Source organism: Strigops habroptila, chromosome 7, assembly GCF_004027225.2.
Source record: "Strigops habroptila isolate Jane chromosome 7, bStrHab1.2.pri, whole genome shotgun sequence".
In the NCBI taxonomy this organism is placed as follows: Eukaryota; Metazoa; Chordata; class Aves; order Psittaciformes; family Psittacidae; genus Strigops; species Strigops habroptila.
In genome coordinates this window covers 13,376,227-13,402,376 of record NC_044283.2, presented here as the reverse complement: position 1 = coordinate 13,402,376, position 26,150 = coordinate 13,376,227, and the positions used below count along the sequence as shown (strand labels likewise).

Below are 26,150 nucleotides of genomic sequence, written 5' to 3'. Positions count from 1 at the left end.
GGGGATGGACTCTTCTCGGTGGTGCCAAGTGGTAGGATGAGAGGTAACAGGTATAAACTAAACTGCAGGAAGTTCCACCTGAACAGAAGGAATTCTTTCTTTAGTGTTCAGGTGATCGAGCATTGGAATAGATTTCCCAGAGAGGTTGTGGAGTCTCTTTCCTTGGAGGCATTCAAGAGGTCTGGACACAATCATGAGCAATGTGCTCTAGGTGACCCTGCTTGAGAAAGAGGTTGGACTAGGTGACCTCTAGTGGTCCCCTCCAACCTCAACCATTCTGTGATTCTGTGATTCAGTGGTTCTGTGATTGCATGTCCTGACCCCGAGACAAGTGAACACAGCAGGTCAGTGATATAAGTGCAGTTCAGCAAGAGAGGGTAACTGAGGTGCATGGCCAGGCACAGATGTACCTGCAATCTAGCTCAGGTGAGGACTGAACTGATGTTCAGCTCAGAAGAGCCATGAGGAGGCTTTGAAGGGACCTGCCATGGTTTTTCTGAGCTGCGCTTCATGGTTCTTTCTTGTTTCACAGCTGCCTGATCCAGGTCTGAACTGCAATGAGGCTCCTGAGCCCATGGGCAGCTTGTGGTGGTGGGGCAGGGGAAGCTGGACATGGCCAGCAAGGCCTGCTAGTGCCCTCAGAGCCCTGAGAGGTACAAGTTGTTTTTCATGTTGATACTTGCAACTTTTTTGATGAGGAAGGGCCACTAAACACAAATGCCTGGACATCTTCAGAAATTATCTTCAAATGTTTTTTTTTTCTCAAATTATATCAATTTCAATACTACTTTCAAATTCCAAAAGATAAAGCAGACCTGGAAAGCCACATTTATAACCCACAAGCTTGCTTGCTTGCTTCTTTTGAAAGTGTTTTCTTGGGGGAACATCACTGCTATCAAACTGATGAGCTTTAATCTTACAATGACAAATGAAAAACAAGCCTACGGCTCTGAACTTCAGGGACACTTCTGTGGCAAATTAGAAATGGCATCATTCATTTGAAGCCTACTGGGTTAGTTAGGTTTAAAAACGCTAAATGGAAGGCAATCCCAATTGAAATGTGAATCTTTCTGACCCCTTAGTGTCCTTATTTGCCTCCAGAATTTCATTTGTAGATGTGGTCAAATATAGAAGTAATTCTTCCAGATCCAATTTTGGAGACAGATTCCTCATCTCTAGGATCTGAATTTAGAATAAAAAGAGGAGAACAGCTCATACTTTGTTTAGGTGTTTGAGTAAAATCCTATTCACGTGGCTCCAAAACTCATTGTCTGAAACCCTGCTCTGCAAGGACAGTGTTCTAGGAGCCACTGGCCAAAGGAGCTTAAAGCAAAGAGGTTTCTTAGCTTCCTTCTGGCATGTTTGGCATTATTGAGGCCTCCACATGGATAAGATTGATGGATCTTTCACTGAGGATTTTGTTGGTAATTTCATTTAAAGAATTTTCCTTCACCTGGGGATCACTCTGGTAAATTTATTGTAGGAGAAAACAGTTTGGTCCACTGAAATTTGATATTTTATTCCCATAGCAACTTCCCTCAGAGAGCCTTCCAGTTCCGTTATTAATGAGGTTATTCTCATAGTAACTCCGAGGGAGGTGAATATTCCCACTTTCTAGCTGAAAAAGATGCTTCATAGACCAATACGTGTTTCTTGATCTCACAGGGAAGTCTATTACAGTTAAAGTGGAATTTAGACTTTCTGTATTTTAGCGATACATTTTCTCAAACAGTATCTTTTCTGTTGGACATACTTGTCAACCCATTTCTCCTTGCAATAGATTTCAGAGATTCTTTTTGTCAGCTCATTCCTAAGTAAGCAACATGGTCAATCAGAAACTCTCTTTTCTCAGCAGAAGGGAGCTATGTTTTATCACTTGTAAAAGGTCTTAAAGACATGTTATATTTGAGCAGTTCCTGAAACTTTTTTCCTTAGTTTCTATGTCAAGTTTAACCTTTGAAAGAGCTATGAACAGCATGAAGACTCAGAAAAGCTTTCTTGCTATTCACTGGCTGTGGTAAGGTCTGGTGCATTAATTCAATTGTTTCTTGATGACTTCTGATGTTTCCAGTGCTGCAACTAAGTTAATAGCTTTTCTGAACCAAATCTCTGTCCTGTTGCAAAACAAAGCTGTTTTCATAGCAACAAAAAGGAATCTTTAATTAAAACTTTCACTGATCTTAAAAAAAAAAAAAGAGAAATTCACTGACTTGTCTGTTTATAATAGTAAAATTTTATAAATTACTGCTTTATAACAGGATACACTGATGAGTGATTAAGATGATATCAGAAGTTCCAATTACTTTCCTAAACCAAGTTAGTCTATGCAAAAGAAACCTTTCTACTTGAAAATAGCTTACCTGAATATTATATGCTAACAGAATGCAGATGCAGCTAAATCAGTTGCAAAGACCTGTTATAGTAAAGTATGGTTATTCTGAAGATTTGACACGGTCTAACTAAACCCTAATCATTTTTGCGTGGCAATGAGGTCAAGGTTATGGACTTAAATCAGCTGCATTATTTTCCAATGCACCAAATCTAATAATAACCTAATAATTTGTTCTTCATGTTACGTAGCTCCAGTGCAACTTTTTAGCTGCCACCAGATCTTTTCTGGTCTTTAGGCTTGTGTGGTTACCCAGGCTCTGGTCATTAACAGACAACAGGTTTCAAAGAGCAAGTCTTTAATCTGGATGATTATGTGCTCTTGTCAATGTATCACATGACAAGGATCATAAAGAAGGGCTATAATACAGTGTTGGTGAGGTGATCTTAGAAATTTGTTGTGTGTGTAAGCTCTGCAACATGTGATTTATGTTCATGTTGTTGGGAAATATAGGTGTTTTCCACTTCCTCTCATTATTAGGCTGTCTGAAAATAGAAATCTTTCCTGTAAAAAACTAAAAGCAAAATGAAAAGTAGTATCTCTTGAAATATCTCTGATTTCAGAAAAAAAAACCCCAACCAAATCAGAAATGCACAAACAGTCTGCATAGACATGGGTGGACAACAATACTAAGGCTACCATAGGGCAACCTTTCAGTAGAGAAAAATGAATGACGTTGTTCTTAGCTCAAAGTCCTACTGCATTTTACAGTTATAGGATTTCTTGTGCTGACTTCAATGACTTGTTGACAAGCCTCTGCTACCTGTAAATCCTTCCCAGTGGCTCACAGAAGATGACACCCACATTCCTCAAAGCATCAGGATGACTTAGTTTTAATTTGGTGATATATCTCTAATTTCTCAAAAGAGGTCTTGAGATTGTAGGATAGCACTCAGTAGTTTCACTTTAAACTTCTCTTAAAGAAAAACTGTCATGATTTGCAGCTTGTTCTACTTGCCCAGGGAGCAAACTTTTTTTAACCAGTTTCAGGCAGCTGCTTGATATGTTTTTCAGGCTAGATGTATTTAAAGGCAGTATGAGTTTATTTTTGCCTTATTAGAGGTGTAAACAGCTCTGGAGAGAAATTTTAATTTAATCTTGTGTTCAAACAGATTCTTGTTTACCAAAGAGTTGCAGTTCCCTTGTTTATTCAAAATTACATCTTCATTTCTTTTACAGCTTTGGCAGAATAGTATTAGAAAAGGAGTTATGTTATTTTACAGAATTAAAAGGGAAGGAGTTCTGAGAATCAGTCCTAGCATCTATTTCTTCAGCAGCTTGGTTGTTTTCAAACATTAGTTTTCTTTGCGATTTCAAGTTAATTTCTGGTTGTAGCAACACATGCCTGTTTCTCTAACAGTGTAAACCATGAGCTGAACCACCAAATTCTTCCAGTTTGTTTTTGTAGCATTTTGGAGAATGGTAGACTGTTGTAGTTCTTTCCAATATTGATTTTAACTAATACATTCTGAAAATTCCTCAGCCATTTACAAAAAACCCCACACACTTTTAGCGATACAATGTGAGGTGGATTTCACTGAATACATAGTAGAACCCTATGATGTTGGCACTGCTTTTGATGAGGAAACTAAGCATCATCTGAATTTGATGTGTGGCTAAATTGCCTGTGAAGTACTACATCGTAGGAGGATTAGCATAAGGAAATAAAAATGTCTGTAATGCATCACAGCAGATGCTGTTTAGCCCACTCCTTTGTTTATGGAATCAGCTATTTATTGATAGAATATAGAAATGAGAGGTGTAAAATGTTAATTTTCCAACACCATAGTGCTGAGGTTTTCTCCCCATTTCTGGCAACCTAGAGAAGAGGTTACTTCCACTTTGTCATGTTTGAGAGGTGATATTGGGAGATAGCAAGGAACTCTGTCAATTTGTTTTGGGTTTTTTAGGAAGAAATTTTTCTCTGAATAAGTTTTTAATGGATAATTGAACTTTTTGCCATTATTTTCCTTTACAAAAGTTAAACCTCATAGTAGGGAAACAAAGCTGGTTTTGAAAGTTTGAATAGAATTCGAGTTTACTTTTTCACATTGATTTCATTTGGGTCACTTCAAAGCCAGACTACATTTCTGTGGCATGACACTTCTTCAAAGGTATTGGAATCTGATATTCCTATTCCTTTCTGTAGATCCAAATCTTGTGCCTGTTTACAATTCACATAATCCAACACACCATCACCTCTGAGTGAACAAAGTGTGCATCATGCAAGTGCTATGGGTATACATACATAATGGAAGACAAAGTCCAGCCAAAGACCTCACGTTGCGATGGATATGTTCATCATCGCCAGGAAACACAGTACAGTACTACACTACTGTGGAAGAAACCACTCTGGATCAATCAAGAATTTTGAAATGAAAGTCTTCTGATAATACATAGATATTTCACTTTGATTGAGGAAACTGAAGTATAAATTTCCTTTTGTGAGATCCACATTATTCTAGAATTCTGGGGCTGAGGCACAGTGGAAGCTGATTATTGTTGTTATCTTCTTGCGATATTTTAAAATGGAAAACATGGTATAAATTTAAAATTGAATACTTCAATAAATAAAGTAGGAAAATTACATTTTCAAATCAATAGTCATAATTATTTTGCTCAATTAAGAGCCATATCTAGTGTTCAAGTATCAGAATTTCCCAAAGATAGGAACTGCATTTCCATACTCTCAGTTTACAAACATGATAATACCAAAATACATTTTAAAGTTCAAAACAAATTTAGCTGAATTTTAAATAAAATTGATTTGACATACAAAGCTCTTCAATTCTTTCTAATTGCAATCCACTGGATTGAATATTTGCTCCTGGATATACAAGCTTCTTCCAGGTAATAGTTATTGACTAATTACGCATCCATGATATAAATATTCCTCAGCTGCAGTAAGAACAGATGTCATCTCTATGTAGGATGCACCCAATATATATATTGCCTCTTGAGCTAGATGTAATTTATACTTGAACAAATGATGGTTAACAGAAAAAATATATTTTAGATTATCAAAATGGCAAATGAAATGGTAGAAATTTCATGTTCTTGTATGATGTTATAAATCAAACATAACGATCTGCTGCAACGTAACTTTTTTTAATTATTAAATCACTGTACATAAATAGTGCAGCAGAAGGGAATGCATATAAAACACTTCACTGTTTTAACATATATCATTATATAGATAATGCTGATTTAAAAAAGAGTAATAGGCATTTCCACTAAAACTACAGTTTTTGTAGTATTGTTGTAAAAACCCAACAGTCTGTCATGTGCATAATTTCCCCAAAGTATCCTTTATCCTTGGGGAGCAGTGGAACAAGAAATATTTATTTTATCTTTAAGTTTTGTATCAAATCCCTGCTCCATCAGTGTTCACATAGTTGAAAAACTGTGCCTGAGAAATAGTGTGGTCTGAAGTGGGAGCCAGGTTCTGTTCTCAGCTATGAGGTTGCCAATGGAGTTTGATGGAGTTGATGGAGTTTGAGTCAACCACCTACTGATTTCTGTACCTCCACTTCCACAGTGGTGTACACTTTTTGCTTTTTGAAAATGGCTTTCAGTCTTTATAGTGCTTTTATAAAATGCTATTACCTGAATTGGCTGTCGATGCTCTCCTGATTACTTCCGTATCTGGGCTCTAAATTATTTCCTATGCCTAATTTTACAGCTGCTTAGAGGTGTAATGATCCATGTTTCTACAGATGAGGTAGAAGGTACTGAAGCACTTACCTAAGGTCACATGAGAAGGCTGTGGCAGTAGAGGAACTCCTGTATACAAGTTGGTCACAAGCCACTGCACCGTCTTTCTAGATATTCCTTATAGATTTTGAGTATATTAGTATATTTCAGCAAGTATCTGTAATGTCTAGGACCGCATTTTTTTTTTTGCTTTTCCTGGCAAGCAGGGTGCAACCTTTCATTCAGCTTTCATTCAGAATCCCATCATCATTCTGAATGATGAATTCCATTACCATCAAAGTGAATCCCATTACCATCATTCAAGCTTTTACTAGTTCAAGATCAAACTACTTGAAAAAGGCTTTACATGGGGTTAATTCAAATCCACAAAAATAATCAAGGTAGGGTATGCTTCCACTTAAAATTATCAATAGAAACTTGAAGCTGTGCAATGGAATTAATTTGTTTGAACATAGAATCATAGAATCACAGAATGGTTAGGCTTGGAAAGGACCTTAAGATCATCTAGTTCCAACCCCCCTGCCATGAGCAGGGAAGGCTCACACTAGACCATGTTGCCCAAGGCTTTGTCCAACTGCCAGAGATGGAGCATTTACCACTTCTATGGGCAAGCTGCTCCAGTGTCTCACCATCCTCACAGTAAAGAGCTTCTTCCTTGTATCTAACCTGAACTTCTCCTGTTTCAGTTTGACTGAATTGAAAAAACCAGAATAATTTAGTATATATGCATATAGCTCATTGCTGAAATCAGCAGGCATCCATCACTCTAATACCATATCATACAACAGATGTCATGAATGCTGATCTATTTTCTCCTTTAGTTAGCCAAATATCTATTTTATTCCATAATCCTTCTCAGTTTTGAATTAATGGTGACTTTTTGGGAGGAATGAAGGTGGGATAGAGATGGAGGACAGGAGATTATAATACTTCTTGATTTTCCCAAATTGATGAAAATCAATGAAACTCAAAGGAACCCCTCTCATGCTGTTGTTAATGCTCACAGTTTCATTCTGTGGTTTTGCCTGTATGAAAACTTAGATGAAGACAATATAAACTAATTTTGATTTCTGAAAAATGTCCCTACTCTATGACTCAAATTCAGAGCTTATGTCTAAGCTCTCCAAAGTATGGTATAGTGGTAAAATGAAAGAATATTTTTTTCCCTTTGACTAAAGGATACCAAGAAAGCTATTTTCAAAGGAGTAATAGTCATATTACTGTTACTGAAGAAAGTGTCCTTCTGCCAGCCAAACCATTATCTCAGCAGGGCTTTGTGCTAGGAAAAATGTAATTAACTACAACACTAGAGTTAGACATGTCACGTTTTACAGGGCAAGAATAGTATATCCTCATTGCACCAAAGAAGTGGCAGTGTCTGAACTTCAGGATATTTTAAACACTGGAAATGCCAGAAGTCGTGGTGAGCTGTAATTCTTCTCAGAAAAGTGTTGACCCTTTGGTGTTGAATTTTCACCAAAAAGGAGAAAAAGGACAAAGAGAACCTAAGAAAAAAAGTGTGATGAAGAAAATAAACCACAAATTTTGAGAGTGTGAGATTAAAAACACCTGAGGAGAATGACTAGTGTAGTAATAAGGTGGCAGTGAACTTAGTTTGGCTGTTCACTGCTTATCAGGGCTGTGATGCTAATGTGACTCCTTCATGGCTAGTTTGATGTTGAGGCTCTTGCTCAAAACCCTAGTTCTGCTCAGCTGAATCTTGGTCTCAACTGCAAAGGTATCCCTTTTTTTTATTCTTTCCTAACATCCCAAGGGAAGAACTTCCCCAATTTTGGAATCTACAATGTTGTGAGTATGTTTGAGTGATCAAAAGACATCAAGTTGTTTCACTTTCATGACACACCTGAGCCCTTTCCAGAAAACCACAGTGGGCTGCAAGCCTAGCTCATTTATAATGTTGGCTCAGGAGTGTTTGCATACTTCCACAGTCACTTTAAATTATCTTTATTTTCTTTTGCACAAAACATGTTACAGTCATCGTACTTTGATTCAAATAAGGCTTATGGGACAGTGAACTATAAAAAGAAAATACTCTTTTATTTCTTAATGGAGACGTGAAAGTGTAACAACCCCCTTTCTATTAATCTTAAACATAAAAACTGAAGAAATCTGATCAATTGTTGTGGCGATGTTTTTTAATCTTATATGACTTACTAATAATCCATCTTAAATTCCATGGCCTAGTGACTGATTTAATAATTTCTTTCTTATGGAAGTCCAATTCACAATTAAATCCAATTAAAAAAATAAATTGTTCTAGTCATTCAGAACAATAAACACCACTAAAGAAAGAAGTTCAGAGAAATAGAATAGAAATTCTATGAAAAATAAAAAATGTCCTTCTCATAGTTAAAAATAAATGCTTAGCTTTACAAAACCAAAATAATTCATTGAATTGATGCATTTCAAAACCAGCCAGACTTCAGGGCAATAACATAGTCAAGTTTTCTGTGGCTTGATTGAAATTTAGATGATTACAGATTGTTTCAACAGTTTTCCAGTTGTTTTGAGGAACTGGCCTCAGCTGAGTGACCGCAAGGTAAAGAACAAACTCAAACTAAGATTTCTTTAAGGAATGTGTTTGCTAAAAATGGGTAAAATAAACAGGGGGCATCAGAAGGTTTGAAAGCAGAGGAGTGGCACAGACAACACCAGTATGCTGGAGGGAAAAACTGTTGTATTTTCTCTATCAAAGAAATTAATGTCATTAACATATTGTTTTGAACCTTTTCAGTGCTGTGTTAAATTCCTACCTAAATTAAGGATCCTTAAAGATCCAAGTCATTGAGCTCTCAAATCCTCCATTCAGGGGCATGTGCTTGGGAGGGATGACTTGTGGGAACAAGATTTAAGTTGATGTAAGTCATTGTAGAAGGTGGTTTTGCTTAACTGACTATCTTATCCATCAGACTAGTATTGACCAGCAGGAACTACACTGGTAAAAACTACACTTGTAAAAACTGTTGGCAGAGACCTCAGCTGTAGATTGTTGACAGACAATCTTACTTTTCAAACATCTGTGTAACCCTAAATCTCACATGATTCAGCACAAAATTTGTCTTACAATTTCCAAGCACCTTATAAATCCTTTGCATGTTTATGCATTTTCTTTTTTGTATCTAAATCCTAAAACTGCTATATTCATAATTACCATCTTTGTTTGCTAAAGACTAGAGTCTGTCAGCTCTGGATTTGATTTGGTCTCCAGCAATTACCAGGAAGGTGGTTGCTATAGCTGCACTAACGAAAAGAGCAACCGTGTTTCCTTGAAGACAATGTAAGCAATCATAAACAAATACTTAAATATAAGTGGTGTTAATAGCATAAATGAGATATTACTGCAACAGGGAAAATAAGTTTTTAGCCCTTTTCAATGGCTTGATATCTATCAACCTTGCAACTTCCTACTCAATGCTTAGCTTGACATGATACAAATTTTTGACAAGCATTTAAAGTATTATTAGTTTTCTTCATTATGATGCAAGTCACATTTTTGTTGTATTTGCTCATGTTACCACCTTTCCCCTGTAACTGTTTGTCTCCATAATTTTGTCGATTCCTGTTACGGCAATAGTGGGCACATAGATGGAGGTACATGACCAAAGCCAGCAACCTAAGAAAGTTTTAATTTTAAAAAATGCTGTTAAATTGCACTGAACTTTGTCAACACTGGTTCACTGAGTTTAGCTTTAAGTGTGATTCTTTTCTGGCAAGTGACTGTAAAAACTGTATCACACATTGTCATGTTTGTGTTTCAGTGGCTCCCTATCGATTTTGTTTGGGATGTTGTTGGATTTCTTTTTAAACCACTAGACCTACCAATGAACCAGAGATTTGGAGGTCATGTTGTGTTCATTCTCATGCAACACCAACAATAATGGAATTTCTGAAAAATGAAATCTCTCACTCACCATCACAGCAAACCACTTCAGTGCTAAGGCAGACTGTGCTGTCAGATTTTCATGAAGTGGGAGTAAATCCATTCTGCTGCCAAGCTAAAATATAATCTCCCAAAACATGCTACATCTATGAAATAGTCTTACAATATTAGCATTATGTATTGTATTAAGGTGGCAGAGTTCAGAGGGGCTGATCCTGCTAGCTCATCATGTGACAAGCTTCCATCACTGTAACAGAATACGGGTATTATCCTGCAGAGTGATTACTGTAACAATACTATCCTTATATTGCTATGTATCTGTAAACAGACTATATTACTTACCTGAATTATTCAGTATCCTTTTAATAGATATTAATCTTTCTAGAAAATGCTGAGCAGGTTTTGTTCACAGCTGTGTAATGCTAACTTGGCTACTTGGCTAGGACAGAGATGTATTTCTTTTTGGAGATACTGGGCACTGGAGGCATTGGGCCAAGATGACTTGATGAATAAAATGAATGGAGCATACTGTAAAGCAAACCTCCTTTTGCTAGCTATTAAATACATTTGGTATTTTCAGAGAAAAAGTTAATATCACATGGTAAAATTACCTTAGTTGGAAACATTGACATTTCCTTTCTTACCTGATTTCTGATTCTGACTTAGCACTCTACAAACTATTTTCTTTTTCTTCTCTCTTTTATTTTGCAGTTAACTTTGACCACTTTCAAATATTGCGGGCTATTGGGAAAGGGAGTTTTGGAAAGGTAAGAGTCAATTTATTTTTAGCAATTAAAAATCTAGTAGAGAATTTCTTTCTGTATTTCTGGTGTGACCTGACTGGGGTAAAGGAACATAGGTTTTGTAGCCTTTTGCTTCTTAAAAATTATCAGTAAGAACTAACTCTGATATTCATTAAATTATTTCTATTACAATAGATTCACTAACTTCAATTGAGTAAAAATGATTGTAATAATTCAGTCTCCGCAATGGGGATTAACAGAATTTAGAAAGCAGTCCCCAAAACTAAAACCAAAAAAAAGTAGGAACAGGCTACTTTCTTAGAAAGTCCACTAGAGTGATTTTGTTCTTAAATCTCTGGACTTTTTTTTGTCTTTAAAATAATTGCAGTATTTTAAAGGCACTTTACATAGATTCAATACACTTGGGACTGTATAAACTGACATACACTGTAATTATGATCATTGAGTAAATGTTTGTTCAATTCAACAGGCTTTTGCTGAAACAGAGAAGATTAATGGTTTGTTTACACATGAGTAGACGACCTGTCTTTCCTATAATAAAGACTATAACAAGGTTTTAAATTTTAATATGGGTAAATACAAGTCCATGCAGCCAGACAAAATCATATTATAAAAATATTAGAAACCATTTCTTGCAGGAATACATTTGAAGGTGAAGTATAACTTCAATAATTGATCAAGCAATAGCTATCTAGATCTTGATTTCAATGATTCTTGATTATACTCCAGCTGAGTGCTGGTGAGCTACTTCTGTAGTTTTGCATTAAGAACACAAACAGGATTTTGCTGGCTCTTGGACTTCCATGCAGAAAAATTACTTTCATTTTACAGAGGCAGGAAATACTTCTTGCAGAGAAGCATGGCCCTTCATGGCATGGTCCTTATTCGGTTCAGCAGCTTCCAAGAGAAATCGTCTTTGAAGTCAATAGCAGAATACACTGCTAGTGCAAAACGGTACTCAAGAACCCCTTAAAAATCTGGGCAGATGGAGATCTATGATTGTGTATTATCACAATACAGCGATGTAATATCATGGAATATCTAGGTGTGCAATGTACAGGTTAAGTAGTTAAAGATATTTTATATGCAAATGATGCTACCATCACAAAGGTCACCTGCAACCCTCTCTTTCTTCAGAGCTTCACATTCACACCTCTGCTGTTTCTGTCCTTTCAAAGAAGCCCTCATCCTTCCACACCATGCAGGAAAATAAAACAAGCCTTTATTTGAAGGGTTGTTGGTTGATGTTTGATCCACTTCTTCTCCATGACATTTAGGAAACTGCTGAATGTTTCCGTATTTCTAAAAACATCTAATTTTCATGTGGCTGCAGTGTTCTTTCGAACCTGCTTTGGGGATATGTATGGGTGGGAATAGAGTTTCACAAGCCTGAGAGAGCTTGTTTAATGCAAGAAAGGACTTATGCATAAATCCCCTCTAATCTTAAATCCACATTTTGCAGCTGTCTAATGCAACAGAAGAATCCTTGGCCTAACAGGCTTATTTTTCCCAAACAAATGCAAACATCTGACAAATCGCCTTGTTTTTCCTTCCACAGACAGGAAAAGAAAGAAACCCATTTTAAAATGACCTGTTGCAACATAGCCAAATCACAACTTGGTAAATCAGTCACCATTTCAAGTGCCTTTCTCTGTGAGTCAGCCTTGCCTTTATCGTTCATTTAGAAGCCTTGTTGCTGGCAACTTCTCCTCTTACTGTCCTTCTAGAAGTACTTGGCAGCAGAAAACGTCAACAAATGATGCAAGATCTCTAATCTCTATTGACTAGCTGTTTACTCTTTGAAGCCTCTTGTGCTCTAGCACCCTGCAACATATAACACAGTGTTCAGTATCACGCCTGCCTTAAACTGACTTCTTGCTTTATGGCTGCTCTGTGGCCTTTTCTGTTTTCTAAGAGCAATAGAATGTTTTAAGATATGCTTTACTTTTTTATTTTATTGCTGTTGGTACAATATCTCTCTCTCAGTATTTCTTAAATTACTCTGGTTGCTACAGCAACCTTAGGCATCTTCAGGATATTGCTGCAGGAGGTATCTGGTATGGTAGAGACTCTAGGCAGCTCAGCCTGCTCTTGTGCACAGGGTTCAAGTTGAACCTCCCCACCTCACCTCTTCCACTGGGGCCGACTCTTTCATCAGCTATGGTCTGTACATCCCAGATGGCTTCAGAAAGTCTCTCCCTGGCTTTTCCTTTGGCATTTTCAATTTACAGTAACAATGTTAGCTGTTACAGGAATTCCTATGCCATTTGGTTTCAAATGCTTTGTATCTGAAGAGCTTTTCTTTCTGAGAAGTGGCCACTCGTTTTAAGCCGCTGCCTTGGTACATTCTGTTTGTTAGGGACATGTTAAGAGCAGGTGTGATCTTCTATGCACTGTAGCATCTTCCCCAGCAAAAGTGAAGATACATCACAGCAGCTGTGAGAAGGGCAGGAAATGAGTATGGAGACAAGAGAAACACGCTCTTTTTTCTGGAAACAATCAGGCTCACTTCAAAGATGTCCTTTGAGAGCTCAGCTTGCACCCCAGTAAGGGGCCAATGGCAAATAAAGAAGGTGAGCTCAGAGCCTGCATAGGACCATTGCATAGGACCATTGCAGCCATTACACAGCTTCTGTGTAAGTCAGTGGTTCTTTTGTTCAAGCCAAGTGACATGCAAGCTATGGTAGAATGGTGTGTCACCATTCACTGAGCACTTGCCCCCGCTCCTGGGCACATGTATACATACACAGTGTACATATATGTACAAACGGATACTGGTACAGGTCTGTGAGCTGCTGCAAGGGTGACAGTGGTACCCAAGAGAGGTATATGGCACTACTCTAAAAGTAGCTTTGCTGGCTTCAGTGACCTTACTTTGCTAGGTAGGCGAAGGTAGCTTTTTGCTTATGCTTTGGTGTCTTCTCATGTAACAGGAAACATTTTATTTATTTTTAATTTTGTTGAACCCCTTTAAGCTATTTATGCTTGGCATGTTCCAGCACTTTTTATTTCCATCTACATTTGAAGTAGGCCAGGTCAGAAGTTTTGTCCAAACAGATTTTATTCATATATTAAATATTTGCCTTCTAAGTCAATTCAGAATTAGAAAATTTAAAACACTCAAACAAAAAATGCTGAACACTGGTCTAAGCACCTACTTTTTTATGACACGTGATACCTTAAAAGTGCTCTCTCATGTTTCATCTGACTAATTTTTTCCATGTTGTTGTATGTAGAGCCACCATTCTTATCAAATGAAATATTGCAAAAAAGTTTCTATTTGAAGGTCATCCAGTAAGTACAAAACTGACTAGGAATGAAATACAAGCATAATCATTGTTCTTTACTGCAACGGTAACCATATAATTTCAGGCTTACAGCTGCAAAATAATTTGTATTCAGGTGCAACAACTAGTTTTCAGGGATATTGTAGTACTAATTTTCTTCAAGTTCTCTGCGCATGGGAGCAGATATTTTGAACAATCTGACCTTCTTAAATTAATTCAAATTATGATTTCGATGTACAAACTTTTTCTCCTATTTGTCTAAGATGCTGAGACATAGGACTTAGTTCTGATTAATTTGGTGGCATAAAATCCTGCCTTCCTTTGCTGAGGCAATTGAAATTACACTGGTGTGGAACAGATGGGGGCCCAGAATCATGTCTGCACTGATTGAGGGTACTTTACTAAATAATATGCAAAGTGTTTCAGAAAAAATATGCTGCTATCCTAAAAGCAACATAACACACAACTGCAGAATATTAATATTGTTTGACAGTATAACCACCAATTTTTTTAACTTGAGTTAATATGAAAGTGTACTAAGCAGATGCTTGGCCCCTGCTCCAGCTGTCATGGTTTGCTTGGGGGAATCTGGGAATAAATCCCCCTATTTCTAGTAAATTCTCTGGCAGTGTAAAGCCAAATTTATGACATCCATTCTCCAGCCTCTTTGTGTAAATCTTTCCAATTCTACTAGTAGGCTGAGACTAAGAGCATTAATTTTTCAGAGTATGTGAGTAAGAATAGTCTAGGTAGCAGTATTTCAGGCACATGCTTCATAGCAGATTTGTCAATTCCCACACTGACTGTGAAACATGTAGCTGATTTCTTTCTTGTAGTACCCTACATCTAGGTGAGTGTCTTCTGCCCATGCAGTGCCACAACCCCTCTACTGGTCTGTGGTCACTCAGAGCAGCTATAGCTGCGCCATCTGATCTACCGACCTGACATAAGTTGCATGCTATTATGATACAGGAGCAAGTATGAAGTGTGCATTCCAGCTGCCAGCTCTCCACCTAACAGCAGCCTTGCTCAGAGGAGCTTTCTCTGACTGCAGTTTCACATCTCTCATTTTTTGTGACCTGTCATGAAATCATATCATGGGGTAGTTTGAGAAGCCTAAGTACTCACTTAGCAAAAAGACCAAATGGCTTTATTCGGACTAAGTGCGCGGGCTCCCTGCTGTTCATTCTAGACAAAGCACAAGGCAGCTAGAAGTCTTTTGAAGTTAATGGGAAACAGGAGAAATCTGTGTTTTGCAATAAGTCAAAATTTTCAGCCCTCCCCATCTTTTGCTCTGGGAAGAGCTTCTCCAAAGCTACCCTTGACTGCTCAGCCAACACAGCATCATGCAGCTTTCTGCACCAAACCAGTAGCAAGTTCTGCCCCAGTTTTACTCAGCATAACTCTCTCACCTCACTTAGCTCTGCAATAGCCTATAGGACAATTTGTCATCCATAGCAGTCTGATCTGCAGATCAAACTTGATCTGTAGGTGCTCTATTTTTCACATGTGAAATCAGAGGAAATCCAAGAAGGTAGCTTAGAAGTGGACCATTGCATATGTTGCTCCTGAAAAATGAAGTTTAGCCCTGCAGTCATAATCTGTTGTTTTTTTTTCCCCTGGGGCTCCAAGTCAATTCTGGTCAAATTTCTTTTAACCTGATAGGTTAACTTGTTAGCTTCTCCCAGATATTAAAAAAAAAAAAGATGCAAACCTATGATAACAGCTAATATATTAGAAAAACCCTCTTTAGAAAGGGAATATTTTCACAGGAGACTTAAAAATAAACACCATATAACTACAAAGAAAATTAATGGGGATGCATATTGCCTACCTTTAAACATCTACAATACAGATGCCTACATCCAGGCTAGTCATCTACAGCCTCTTTAGGGGACTTTAGAAGAGAAGCAGTCCCTCTAGAGATGGTCCCCTGGACCTATTTAGACCCATAAATAGGTGGAGATGGGTGTGCCTGTCCCTCCCTGCTGACTATGAAGCTGGATAGCTGTTGAGTTAGTGACACCTATTTGGTTGGAAGCATCACCTACAGAGACTGCTGAAGCAGTGGTATCAGTTTGAGCAGGGCACTGTCTGGGCTTTGGTAAATTATATGCTCAGGAAAATTGAAAGAGAATGTTTTAGTAATGTGAGCATGACAGGCTTCCACACTGGTATGTGTAAATAAGGCCGCTCTGTACAGATTTCCACAATAATGAATCATCACAGAATTTGTTTGCTGAGGTGCCAGAGCACCTGTTTGTCCCTATTTTAAAACTACTTCTTTGGAAAGTATTTAAACCAAAACCAAAGAACAACCAATTTAAACATTTTCCACTAAGACTGCACATGTGAGGAGAGCTCAAGGGCTTTTCCTTTCTTTGGTGCAGTAGCAGAAAAGTTTCAGCCCATTGACGTCCTGCTCAGAAGGGGTGACAGCCAGCAGGTAGAACTGCCAGGAAGGATTTCCATTATGTTTCAGCGCTGTCATACCAATGTCAGGCATTTTTCACAGTAACATCTATGTGGATGCAGCTTATATTTCCTGAATTTTAGTAGGAAGTAGCTTTGGTATATTCATTAAAAAACTATTGCTTTTGAAACCATGTTAAAAGATGTGCATAGGTACACATTACCAGAAAATGTTTACTATCATTCTGCTTTAAAGCTGTATGCTAGGTAAGCTTCTACTAATTCTACTAATAACAGAAGGTCTCTTTCAGCTGTGCTGAATACCCTTGTCTTTACTGGTAGGTAAGAGAACTGAGAGTCTTCCGGAGTCAGAGCAGTGTTTCGAAACCTATTTGCATCACATATTTAGGTGCTGTATATGATCTTAATTTGCCACATTGGTCAAACCTGTAACTCTCAGCTGAGTAAAACCCCCTTCTCTCAGCAGTCTCACTAGTCAACAATTCAATAGGGAAGCTTTTTATAGAATGAAATAAGAGACTTCTGCAAAACACTTCAGTCTTGGCCACATTTCATATGAAAATCATGCTGAAAATTAATGCAAGTGAATGAAATTATAGACCTAGGTTCTGAGATAAAATCCAAAACATTGTGCTTTATAATATGATTCACTAAATCGGAGTGTCCACGTAATGTCAGACAGGATGTCAGGAATGGCCCCTGAAAATTCTGCAGAACTTTTGAAGAACTTGTAGAAACTTATTCATTTCCTTTCCTCCATTTCATTTCAACCCCACCTGCTACCCTTAATGCCACCTTAATCCTACCTGCTACCTTCCCCCAAAAGGCCAATGCCAATTCCCAATGTTTCATGGCCTGTGTTCTTTCTATATAAGTGTGAACGTTTAGTTATCTTAAGGGCACTACCAACATTCAGGCTTTCTGTAGCAGCCTAAGGAGGGACTGTAGTGATAGGAAAAGGGGTAATGGGTTCAAACTTACACAGAGGAAGTTTAGGTTAGATATAAGGAAGAAGTTCTTTACTGTGAGGGTGATGAGACACTGGAACAGGTTGCCCAAAGAAGTGATAAATGCTCCATCTCTCGCAGTGTTCAAGGCCACGTTGGACAGAGTCTTGGGCGACATGGTTTAGTGTGAGGTGTCCCTGCCCCTGGCAGGGGGGGTGGAACTAGATGATCTTAAGGTCCTTTCCAAACCTAACTATTCTATGATTCTGTGAAAGAAAACGTTGGTATTCTCCACTCTGCAACAATGATGGGCTCAATACAAAACATTACCTCTCATGTTTTACCTAATTTTATGTGTGTATAATATGGGAATGTGAATGCGTGCATGTGTGTATGTACATAAATATACATACAAAATAACAGTACCACACCAAGTGAATCCTGAATATCCTTGAATTTTGAAACTACAGAGCTGTGATATATAAACCAGACACTTCCAGTATATAGTCTGTATAGATCGTGATGATGAATAATTCTGATCGAAGCCTATGGCTGTAATATGAATGTTGCACCAAAATAATACCACCAACTAATATTCTCTTGTCTGTGAAGACACACTAGGAGTGTCACTTCAAAAAGTCCTAATCAGTTAACAGGAAAAAGAGCAAAAACCTGTTGAGGATATAGTTTTGACCTATGTGTGTGTGTAGGGCTGTTATGAAGATGAGATTTACACCAGCTTTTGGGATGAGACACAGAAAAATCTTATATTTCTGTGTTGCCAGAAATCATATTTAAAATAATGGTTCTTGGATGTGGTGGTGGTGACGCTCTCCAGATTCATTCACAAGGTAAACTACTGTGATGAAAAACAATCCAGGCCTTACATGGGAGTTCGCTTGACTAAGATTTTCTTCCCACATTTACAACATTATTTGACTTTTGTCAACAAAGAAAATGAAGTTCAAGCAAAGAAATCTACTGCCAGAGACTTGACCATTGTAATGGTCTCTTGTGACTTCAAAAATATTATGATGAATCTCTGATCAACAGTTCTTTTTTTTTTTCTTCCCCCAACAATATTTAAGGGAGCATAATTCTGATATTTAGATGAAATATTGAGTCTTGTGAACATCCGCTATGTTTATGTTGTAGTAATCAAGATATATGCATTGACTTACAGGAGTGAAGACTATTGAGCAACCTGGTCTAGTGGAAGGTGTCCCTGCAATAGCAGAGGGGTTGAAACTAAATGTTTTAAGATCTAACCATTTTATGTTTCTATGCTTCTATGATTTTCTTAGTCAGGAGGCAGAAATTTCTGTGACTAAGCAAGTAGCCTGTAACTCCCTCCTAGCTTTACCATGTAACTTCTGAAAGTTATGCCACTTTTCTGGGTCCCCATTTCTTCTTATGCAGGGGTGGTGTGTTCTTTTGTTGATTTATTAATTACAATCTATTACAAAGAATCCTGCATAGTTGTGATGTGGACTTTTTGAAGGTGTTACCAGGTTGTATTATCCATATCTGTCACTGAAATATTATAAAAGGCTGCTTCTTTTCAAAATCACAAGTGAGTTTCTATTCCATAAGTGTCAAACTTTTTCTTTCACTTTACTGTCAATTAGGTGTGCATTGTGCAGAAGAGAGACACCAAGAAAATGTATGCCATGAAATATATGAATAAACAGAAGTGCATTGAGAGAGATGAAGTTAGAAATGTTTTTCGGGAGCTACAGATAATGCAAGGCCTGGAGCATCCCTTCCTAGTTAATCTATGGTAAGCCAATCTTTAAAATTCTATCAAGGATCTCTTGTTTTCTCCTTAGTGATGAATCAGTTCAGGTTATGGAAGGCAGAAAAGCCGAAAAGTATGAAAAATGTTTAGTATTTAGGTTTTGCAGAGGGTTTTGTTTTTCATGAATATTTTAAAGGTGCCCTTTTGCATTGGAATATTTAAACATCACACTCATATTTTCATTTTTGGTTTAGTTTCTCTCCAGATTGTTACAGCAGCATGTGGAAATGTGTTCTTCTTTACAGCTTCATCTTTTTCTTTTTGACAATACCTGGACTGAACATCTCTTATAAGGCTGTGGAATATGAAACCTAACAATTCCATTAATTTTTTTTTTTAGTTGTTTCAGAGAAAATTCAGAAATCAATTACTCTTAAAAAACAGCTGACATTGAACAACAGAAGAGCATCTTTTCATCACTTGGAATTTCTCTTATCTTCCCTGTGCTAGCCACTGAGTGCCTCAGTCACATATGAGTACGAGAAAATGTTGATCAAGTAAAGGCTAACTTCAACTACATCACAAACTTAAAATATTTGCTGGCTTTTACATAGTGATAGTGGTAATGGTATGCAGACTTTTCCTCCCTTATCTAAAAATTACCTATAAAATTACAAAAAAATTGGGGACATAAACCATTATGTTATGAAAATTGTTCCGTTCATGAATATTGTGATTGGCTGCAGATGGTCTCGGTGCAAACAGACCTTCTGTTTTGTGAGGTTTAGCTGTCTTACTAGAGGTCAATGCCTAACTTACAATCTTTTGCCCATCCTCTAGCTCAACCTTGACCTGTACAGGTGAAAAATTTCTTATTGCCAGCTTAGCATCTTTCATGAATTAAAAGCCAAATTATATTCTGGCTTGAGTGAAGACAGCTTTAGTATAATTGCACTCACCTAAACCAGCAAAGGGTTTGATTCCAAAATTCATTCAAAAAGGACCTAATCATATATGTATATACGTATATATTTCTGAAGTGCTCTCCACTTCACATGAACGATCATATTTGAGCTAACCTAATATCCTGTTGGAGGTTTAAAGAAAAACATACGAATATTGTGACTGTAATACAAAACTTTCCCAGTATATTTTCCAAGGTTCCAGACACCTGTACTCTGGTATATGAGCCTGTCCCATGTGAGCCATTCCTTTCCCAAACAGCTTCTGGGATACTTCCAGAGTCACAATGTCCCACAGATCTATGTCGTGTGGCCAGTTGTCTTCAGCAGCCCTTCCTAGAAGAGGCAGAAGCTGCTCCCTGCCAGGTAGCCAGAGTGCTTGGAAATGCTCCACAGCATGTTTCATCTACTACGATATCCAGAGCGGCTAAATGAGAGTAGGAGATCCTACTCTAGGGACCTCCATCCTTCCCGTTACAGGTGGGCAACCGTGTAGTCAAACCTTGGATATATGAGACTACTGACATTCAGGGACTTGGACACACACAGTTAGAACTGTAGAAAATTTTCCAAAAATAATTTAATTGACACTTAGAATTTTCACCTGAAGTGTTCCCTTCAAACATTACACATTCGAATGTCTAATGATTCAAAACCTGACTCCAGAGTGGGCTCACCCTGGGCTAGTACAGCAAATGAAAATCTTGAACCCAAGCCTCCCCAAAATTAATCTAGTCTACCCGAAATGACTCATTCTTTGTACCAGGCTCATAAAATGTTTCTATAATTAACCTTGCACAAGCCTCAATGAATTTAAAATAGCTTCTGATATATTTCTGGAGTATCTGCACTTGCAGACTACAGTAGCGTGTTCCAGACCTCTGAATGCTATATCTCAAGTTTTGCCTGAATTTCAAGGTCTTCTACACATTGTCTTCAAATAATTACTTCTGTTATTGAACTACAAAATGGGAAAACGTGAAAAGTCACAAGAGACCCTTGAATAATGGTCACATCTGTTATATTAACACTAAGCCTTATGAAGCTTTTAAACATATTAATTATATTTTATTTATTTAAAAATTGAAAGTACATTTTATTTTTTTATTTCTTATCATAAAAAAAGGAACACTGTGAGTACAAATAGAGTATTCCTTAAACATATTTTATGTGTTCCCAGCAATAATCTCTTAAAATAACAGAATTTTAATTGATTGTTGGTGAAATTAGTGGACTGTCTAATGTATTTTTACTTGCCATTTAGATGCAATAATAATTTGCATCAAATGCATTTACGTTGAAGCTATAACTTACCTTAGATGATTAGCAGGAACCTATGAGATTTCCTCTTATGAGTCAATTTCTGGCATACTAATGGAAGGAAATAGTTGAAGATGCATTTCTTCTATAGTAATTGCAGCTAGATTTGTGGTTTATTTTTCAGAGTTAGAATTCTTCGTGTTCATTTTGTTAATTGCATTGTAAATGTACAAACGTGCTACTAAGTCTATCTTGTTTCACAAGCCGGAATATTAATTTAACAAGTGGTAAATCTTCCAACAACTCCTTGAACCAAAAGAACTTACCAAGCACATTCATTTTTCTTTGAGGAATTACACCATCAGAAAGAAAAGTTGGAAACTCAAGAAACAAACATGAAGACTGGAAAGCTCTTTAGTTATGCATGATAACTGCACAAAGTAATGAGATATGTGTAAGCAATCTGTCATCAGTTAAATTCTCATGGAGAGAAAAAGAAGATGAAAAAGGCAAACCTTCTGTAGTGGGTAATTCTGCTGGCATCCATCAGTAACCCCATCATACAGAAGAATACGAAACAGCTAATATAAAACAAGGGTAGCATCTCAACTCGAAGAGATATATATATTAAAAAGCTTTTTGAAGCTCATGCATCTTCTCTGAGCTTTATTAAATTTAGCTTCACAATCTCAACTTATAAATCATATTATTTGAAGTATGAGCTGCCTTTCATAACATCTGATACAGAAAAGAATCATTCTTCTGTAAATGCTCATAATAGCTTGGAGGATAACAGTGTTTTTCAGGAAGGGCTTGCGGTTGATTTATAACCTTCATTTTAGAAATGAAATTGAATAAATGCTTAAAGATATGTGAGCCTTGTAGCCAGTTTTATCACCCTTAGACGCATTTCTGATAATAGATATTCCTTCTTAAAATGAAAAGCAGTCCTGTTTTATATCAGACCTTTTATATGTCATGTGTATTTCAAGCACAGATGAATGAGCTGTGGAAATGTCAGCTGCTAACACAGTCCCACCTTGATACTACAACGTGCTCCTCTGAGAGCCAGCATTTGATCCATGCTTATCCTTCCCCAAATATGTGGGTGTCCCCTGGGCAAGAAGAGTAGCATTCCTGGAAGGATTTATATTTTGAATATAAATGCACAATTTGAATATAATGCACAACATGCATTAGGACTGAGCCAAGAGCCAGGTCACTCCCTATGTCCCAATGTGGCTAGCATTGTCATTACCTGACTTGTCTTCAAATGTGAGTAATCCACTGGCTGCTCTGAAAATAGTACAACTTACCACAAAAGAGAGAAGGGTTTTTTTTAATTTAAAAAAAAAAAAAAAAAAAAAAAAAAAAAAAAAAAAAAAACCATGTATCAAAATAGTTTATCTGCTGATGTAGAATAGAAAAATCTGAAAAAAATTTTGCACTTCAAAACCTTTGGAACATTGATGTGATCTTATTTTTCATAGCCTTGCTTAAAGCTATTATGTCCTTTTTAAATTGTCAGTACAATTTCAAAGGCAGCAGAGGGAGAAGAATGAAGATTTACTTTTGTTAGCTTATAGGTCATTTTCCTAGTATGGACAGAACAATATGTCTGATATATTTAACAACCCATAAAGAAGCATTAGCTGCATTTTCAGAGTGGCTCTATATTTTGATATATTGTCTTTCTACTCATGAGTCTGTGGAAACTGTATGTATTCCATAAGACAGATCTACAAAAGTACATTACTGCTACCATCTAGAGTAAGACTAAGTTTCAAATTTAGTGAAAACTGGAACAAGTGAAGAACACAAATCATAGCAAAAATTTTTGTGCATTTCTGAATTCAACTAATACCCCAACCTGCCTTCAAAAGAAAGTGGAGATGAAAAGAGGAAAAAAGAATGCTGGAGAGATGAAATTATTTGTTCAATCTCAAGTGTTGGATGGGTTGTTTAATGCACACACATGTACATACACATAACTGAAAATTATTACCTCCGTGTGAGGGTGCCCTTTCTAGAAGAGGCTGAGAGAAACATAACCTTGAATTTGACCCATAGCACATCTCTGCTCCTTAGACTGGTATCAGAAATGTAAATAAACCTGCAAACTTAGGGAAGCAAGAACATCTAGCCAAGTGTTTTACTGCTGGGTGGAGTGGAAAATCAACAATCAATTACTTATCAGAGACCCTAGGCACCAAAAGGAGGTGTTTAGGGTCAGTCTTAGGTGAGTTTGCTTAGTGGCTGCAGTGTTTTGGCTGTGTAACTTGCCTTGACATAGTCGACCTAACCTAGAGTGAAAATTTCCTCTCTGATATCTAATATGACCAGCTTTTTGAGCTTCATGAGACTCCAAACTAAAGGCTGTTCATGATCTAACAGAAGAACTATATGATATTTTTCAAAGGGAGCAGGGGGCTTGTGGTGTTTCCTGTCAGGACACAGATTGGATGTTTGTAACTAGCCTGTATGTTTTTTACTTCCTTTGTGAATTTAGCTGAGGTCATGAACCTCAGGCCATGTAATCCTGAGCAATTTTAGAAATCTGATCTAAGATTCCTTTCCAGGCAAAAAGAAAGTGTAAATCAAAGGAGAAAGATATATTTAGTTTCCTGCACAGAGCTTAGATGGGTGAACTCTTTTTGCTACAGAGGGAGCAAACGGTAACTACTTTTCTCAAATAGCTAGATAAATTCTTCACTGTATTAATGTAACTCTGGAATAGGTAAAGATATGGAAGTTTTATATCTAAGATTGAAAATATGTCTGTTCTCCAGAGCCTTAGGATACATACTGACAGAGGAAAAAGGGCAGGAAAAGGTGATGAGACAGCAGGAAGGGTAGGATAATTCAAAGAAGGGAATATCAGAAAGATTTGTCTTGAGTTGGAAATATTCAGGATATTATTTCTGGCTGTGGAAATGACATTAGGCTCCATGCTGCCAGTTGGTAACCTCTGGATTCTTGTGCTAAATGAATGTTAGCTGTAACATCTTCACTGACAGATGAATGCATGACCTAGCAGTTATTTATTTTTGTGCTGATTTTAATACTCTAAGATACTAATTGGCAGTATTGGAACACTGTCTCAAGTCTGTGTATATTGAATTTTGTTCTAGCAACTAATTGTTGCCTATGAGAAATTGCTGTCACCTTAAAATAGATATCTTTGGACTTAACTTTAATATGTTCCTCTTGAAAGTGGGAATTGGCCTTTGGCATAGTTTAAGTTTTGATCTTTCCTGCATTAAAAACTGCTGCGGCAGATATTTCATCTTGTGTGTCTCATTGCATCCTGGGATCTTTCTTAGGGGCCTGTATTCTGCATCATTCTTATTGTGACAGAGACTTTATTTGCTGATCCATAACAAACTTTTCTCACATAAACCTTTCCTTGCAAGCAGAATTTTATTATAAACACTGATGAATATCAAGCTTCTGGAAAAAATAATCCCTTTTGTTTTAGGCATGTACAGTTTCAGTCAAGTTAATCTTATGAATTTGCGATTATTGCTTTGTTCTCTTTCACAAGGGGATAGCTGCTATGCAAAGCAGACCCTCCTGAGCTTGGAGTTAGCCTTGGTTGTGTCTCAGGTCTGTAGCGTAGATAGTCACAATAGTTGTCTGCATTGTCTGCACGTTTGTGTCAGGGATGAGTATTGTTACTTTTTGGACAGAAGCAGAGCTCCCAGTGCTGTGGCAGGGGTATTCTCAGGAGAGCTAGCTGTCCAAAAATATTATTCTCTGAGACTATTGGTGGTATAATATAGCTTGGAAACTATTCCTGGTTTACTTTAGAATATTTTGACATTTTAGTGATAATACCTTTAGTTTGCACCAGATAAAACAGATAGGTGAATTCCTTTATTTATTTTTTTTAATAGGTTGAAGTAAAAGTCAGGGCACCAATACTGGAAACAAAACAAAAAAACCACCACAGCACTAGCAGCTAGTATAGAAATAGTGATTGAAATAACACCTGCGTATTTTAGGTAATATGTTACCTCTCCAAGCTAGATCTATCCTTTTTACTTCTGCTAGAATGCCAAGTCTATTTTTCATGTTGTCAAATATTAAAAGTTGGGGACCTTTTTGGCTAAATGTCCAAAAGGACAGAACAGAATCCAAAAGTCTGACTATATAGCTATAAGAAGTGTAAATAAATAATAATAAAAATCCTAAATGTAAAGCAATTTAAGTTTTGCATTGTAAGAATTGTTTCAAACAGAGTGGATTTAAAATGGCAAATGGTGCCATTGAACCAAAGCAGGAAGTTCTGTAATGCCCTATTGTTTTAGTATAGCCTGCTTAGGGGAAGCTTTGCCTTGGTTTGTTAAAATTTATCAAAGCTTTTATTATTTTAAAAGTCAACTACAGATTTTTACAGCATGAGTGTGCTCTTAATTCCATTTTATTGAGCTAAAATATTTATTGTACTTGTAAAGTGCAGTGAGAAGCTGATACTAAGACTTCAGAAAATTATTAATGGTATCCTGTTTCTGTATTAATGACAGTTTTGCAGTGTAAAGTTCTCATTAGAAGAGACTAACTCTTATGTTTCATGAGTACATGCCACAAAAAGGAGGATTTAAGGTTCTTTTTCTACTGATGATGTACCTTTTAGAAACTACTTCCTAACCAAGAAAAGGTCACGGGCTATGAAGACCACGACTATTTAAATTTCTCTGCAAAACAGTTGTGGCCAGCAGGACAGTGAGTTCTGCCTAATTCTCTGTAACCATC

The 26,150-nt window shown here is 37.1% G+C and overlaps 1 protein-coding gene across 3 annotated transcripts in view; it reads left to right on the top strand.

Moving 5' to 3' along the window:
• The window catches only part of STK32B (serine/threonine kinase 32B), a 159,403-nt gene that overhangs the window by 15,350 nt on the left and 117,903 nt on the right, over window positions 1–26,150 (top strand). For all 3 annotated transcript variants that reach the window (XM_030492853.2, XM_030492852.2, XM_030492854.1), the window contains exons 2-3: window positions 10,716–10,771; window positions 19,064–19,215. In XM_030492853.2, coding sequence (XP_030348713.1) covers window positions 10,716–10,771; window positions 19,064–19,215 — 208 coding nt within the window. The remainder of the gene's footprint in view (window positions 1–10,715; window positions 10,772–19,063; window positions 19,216–26,150) is intronic.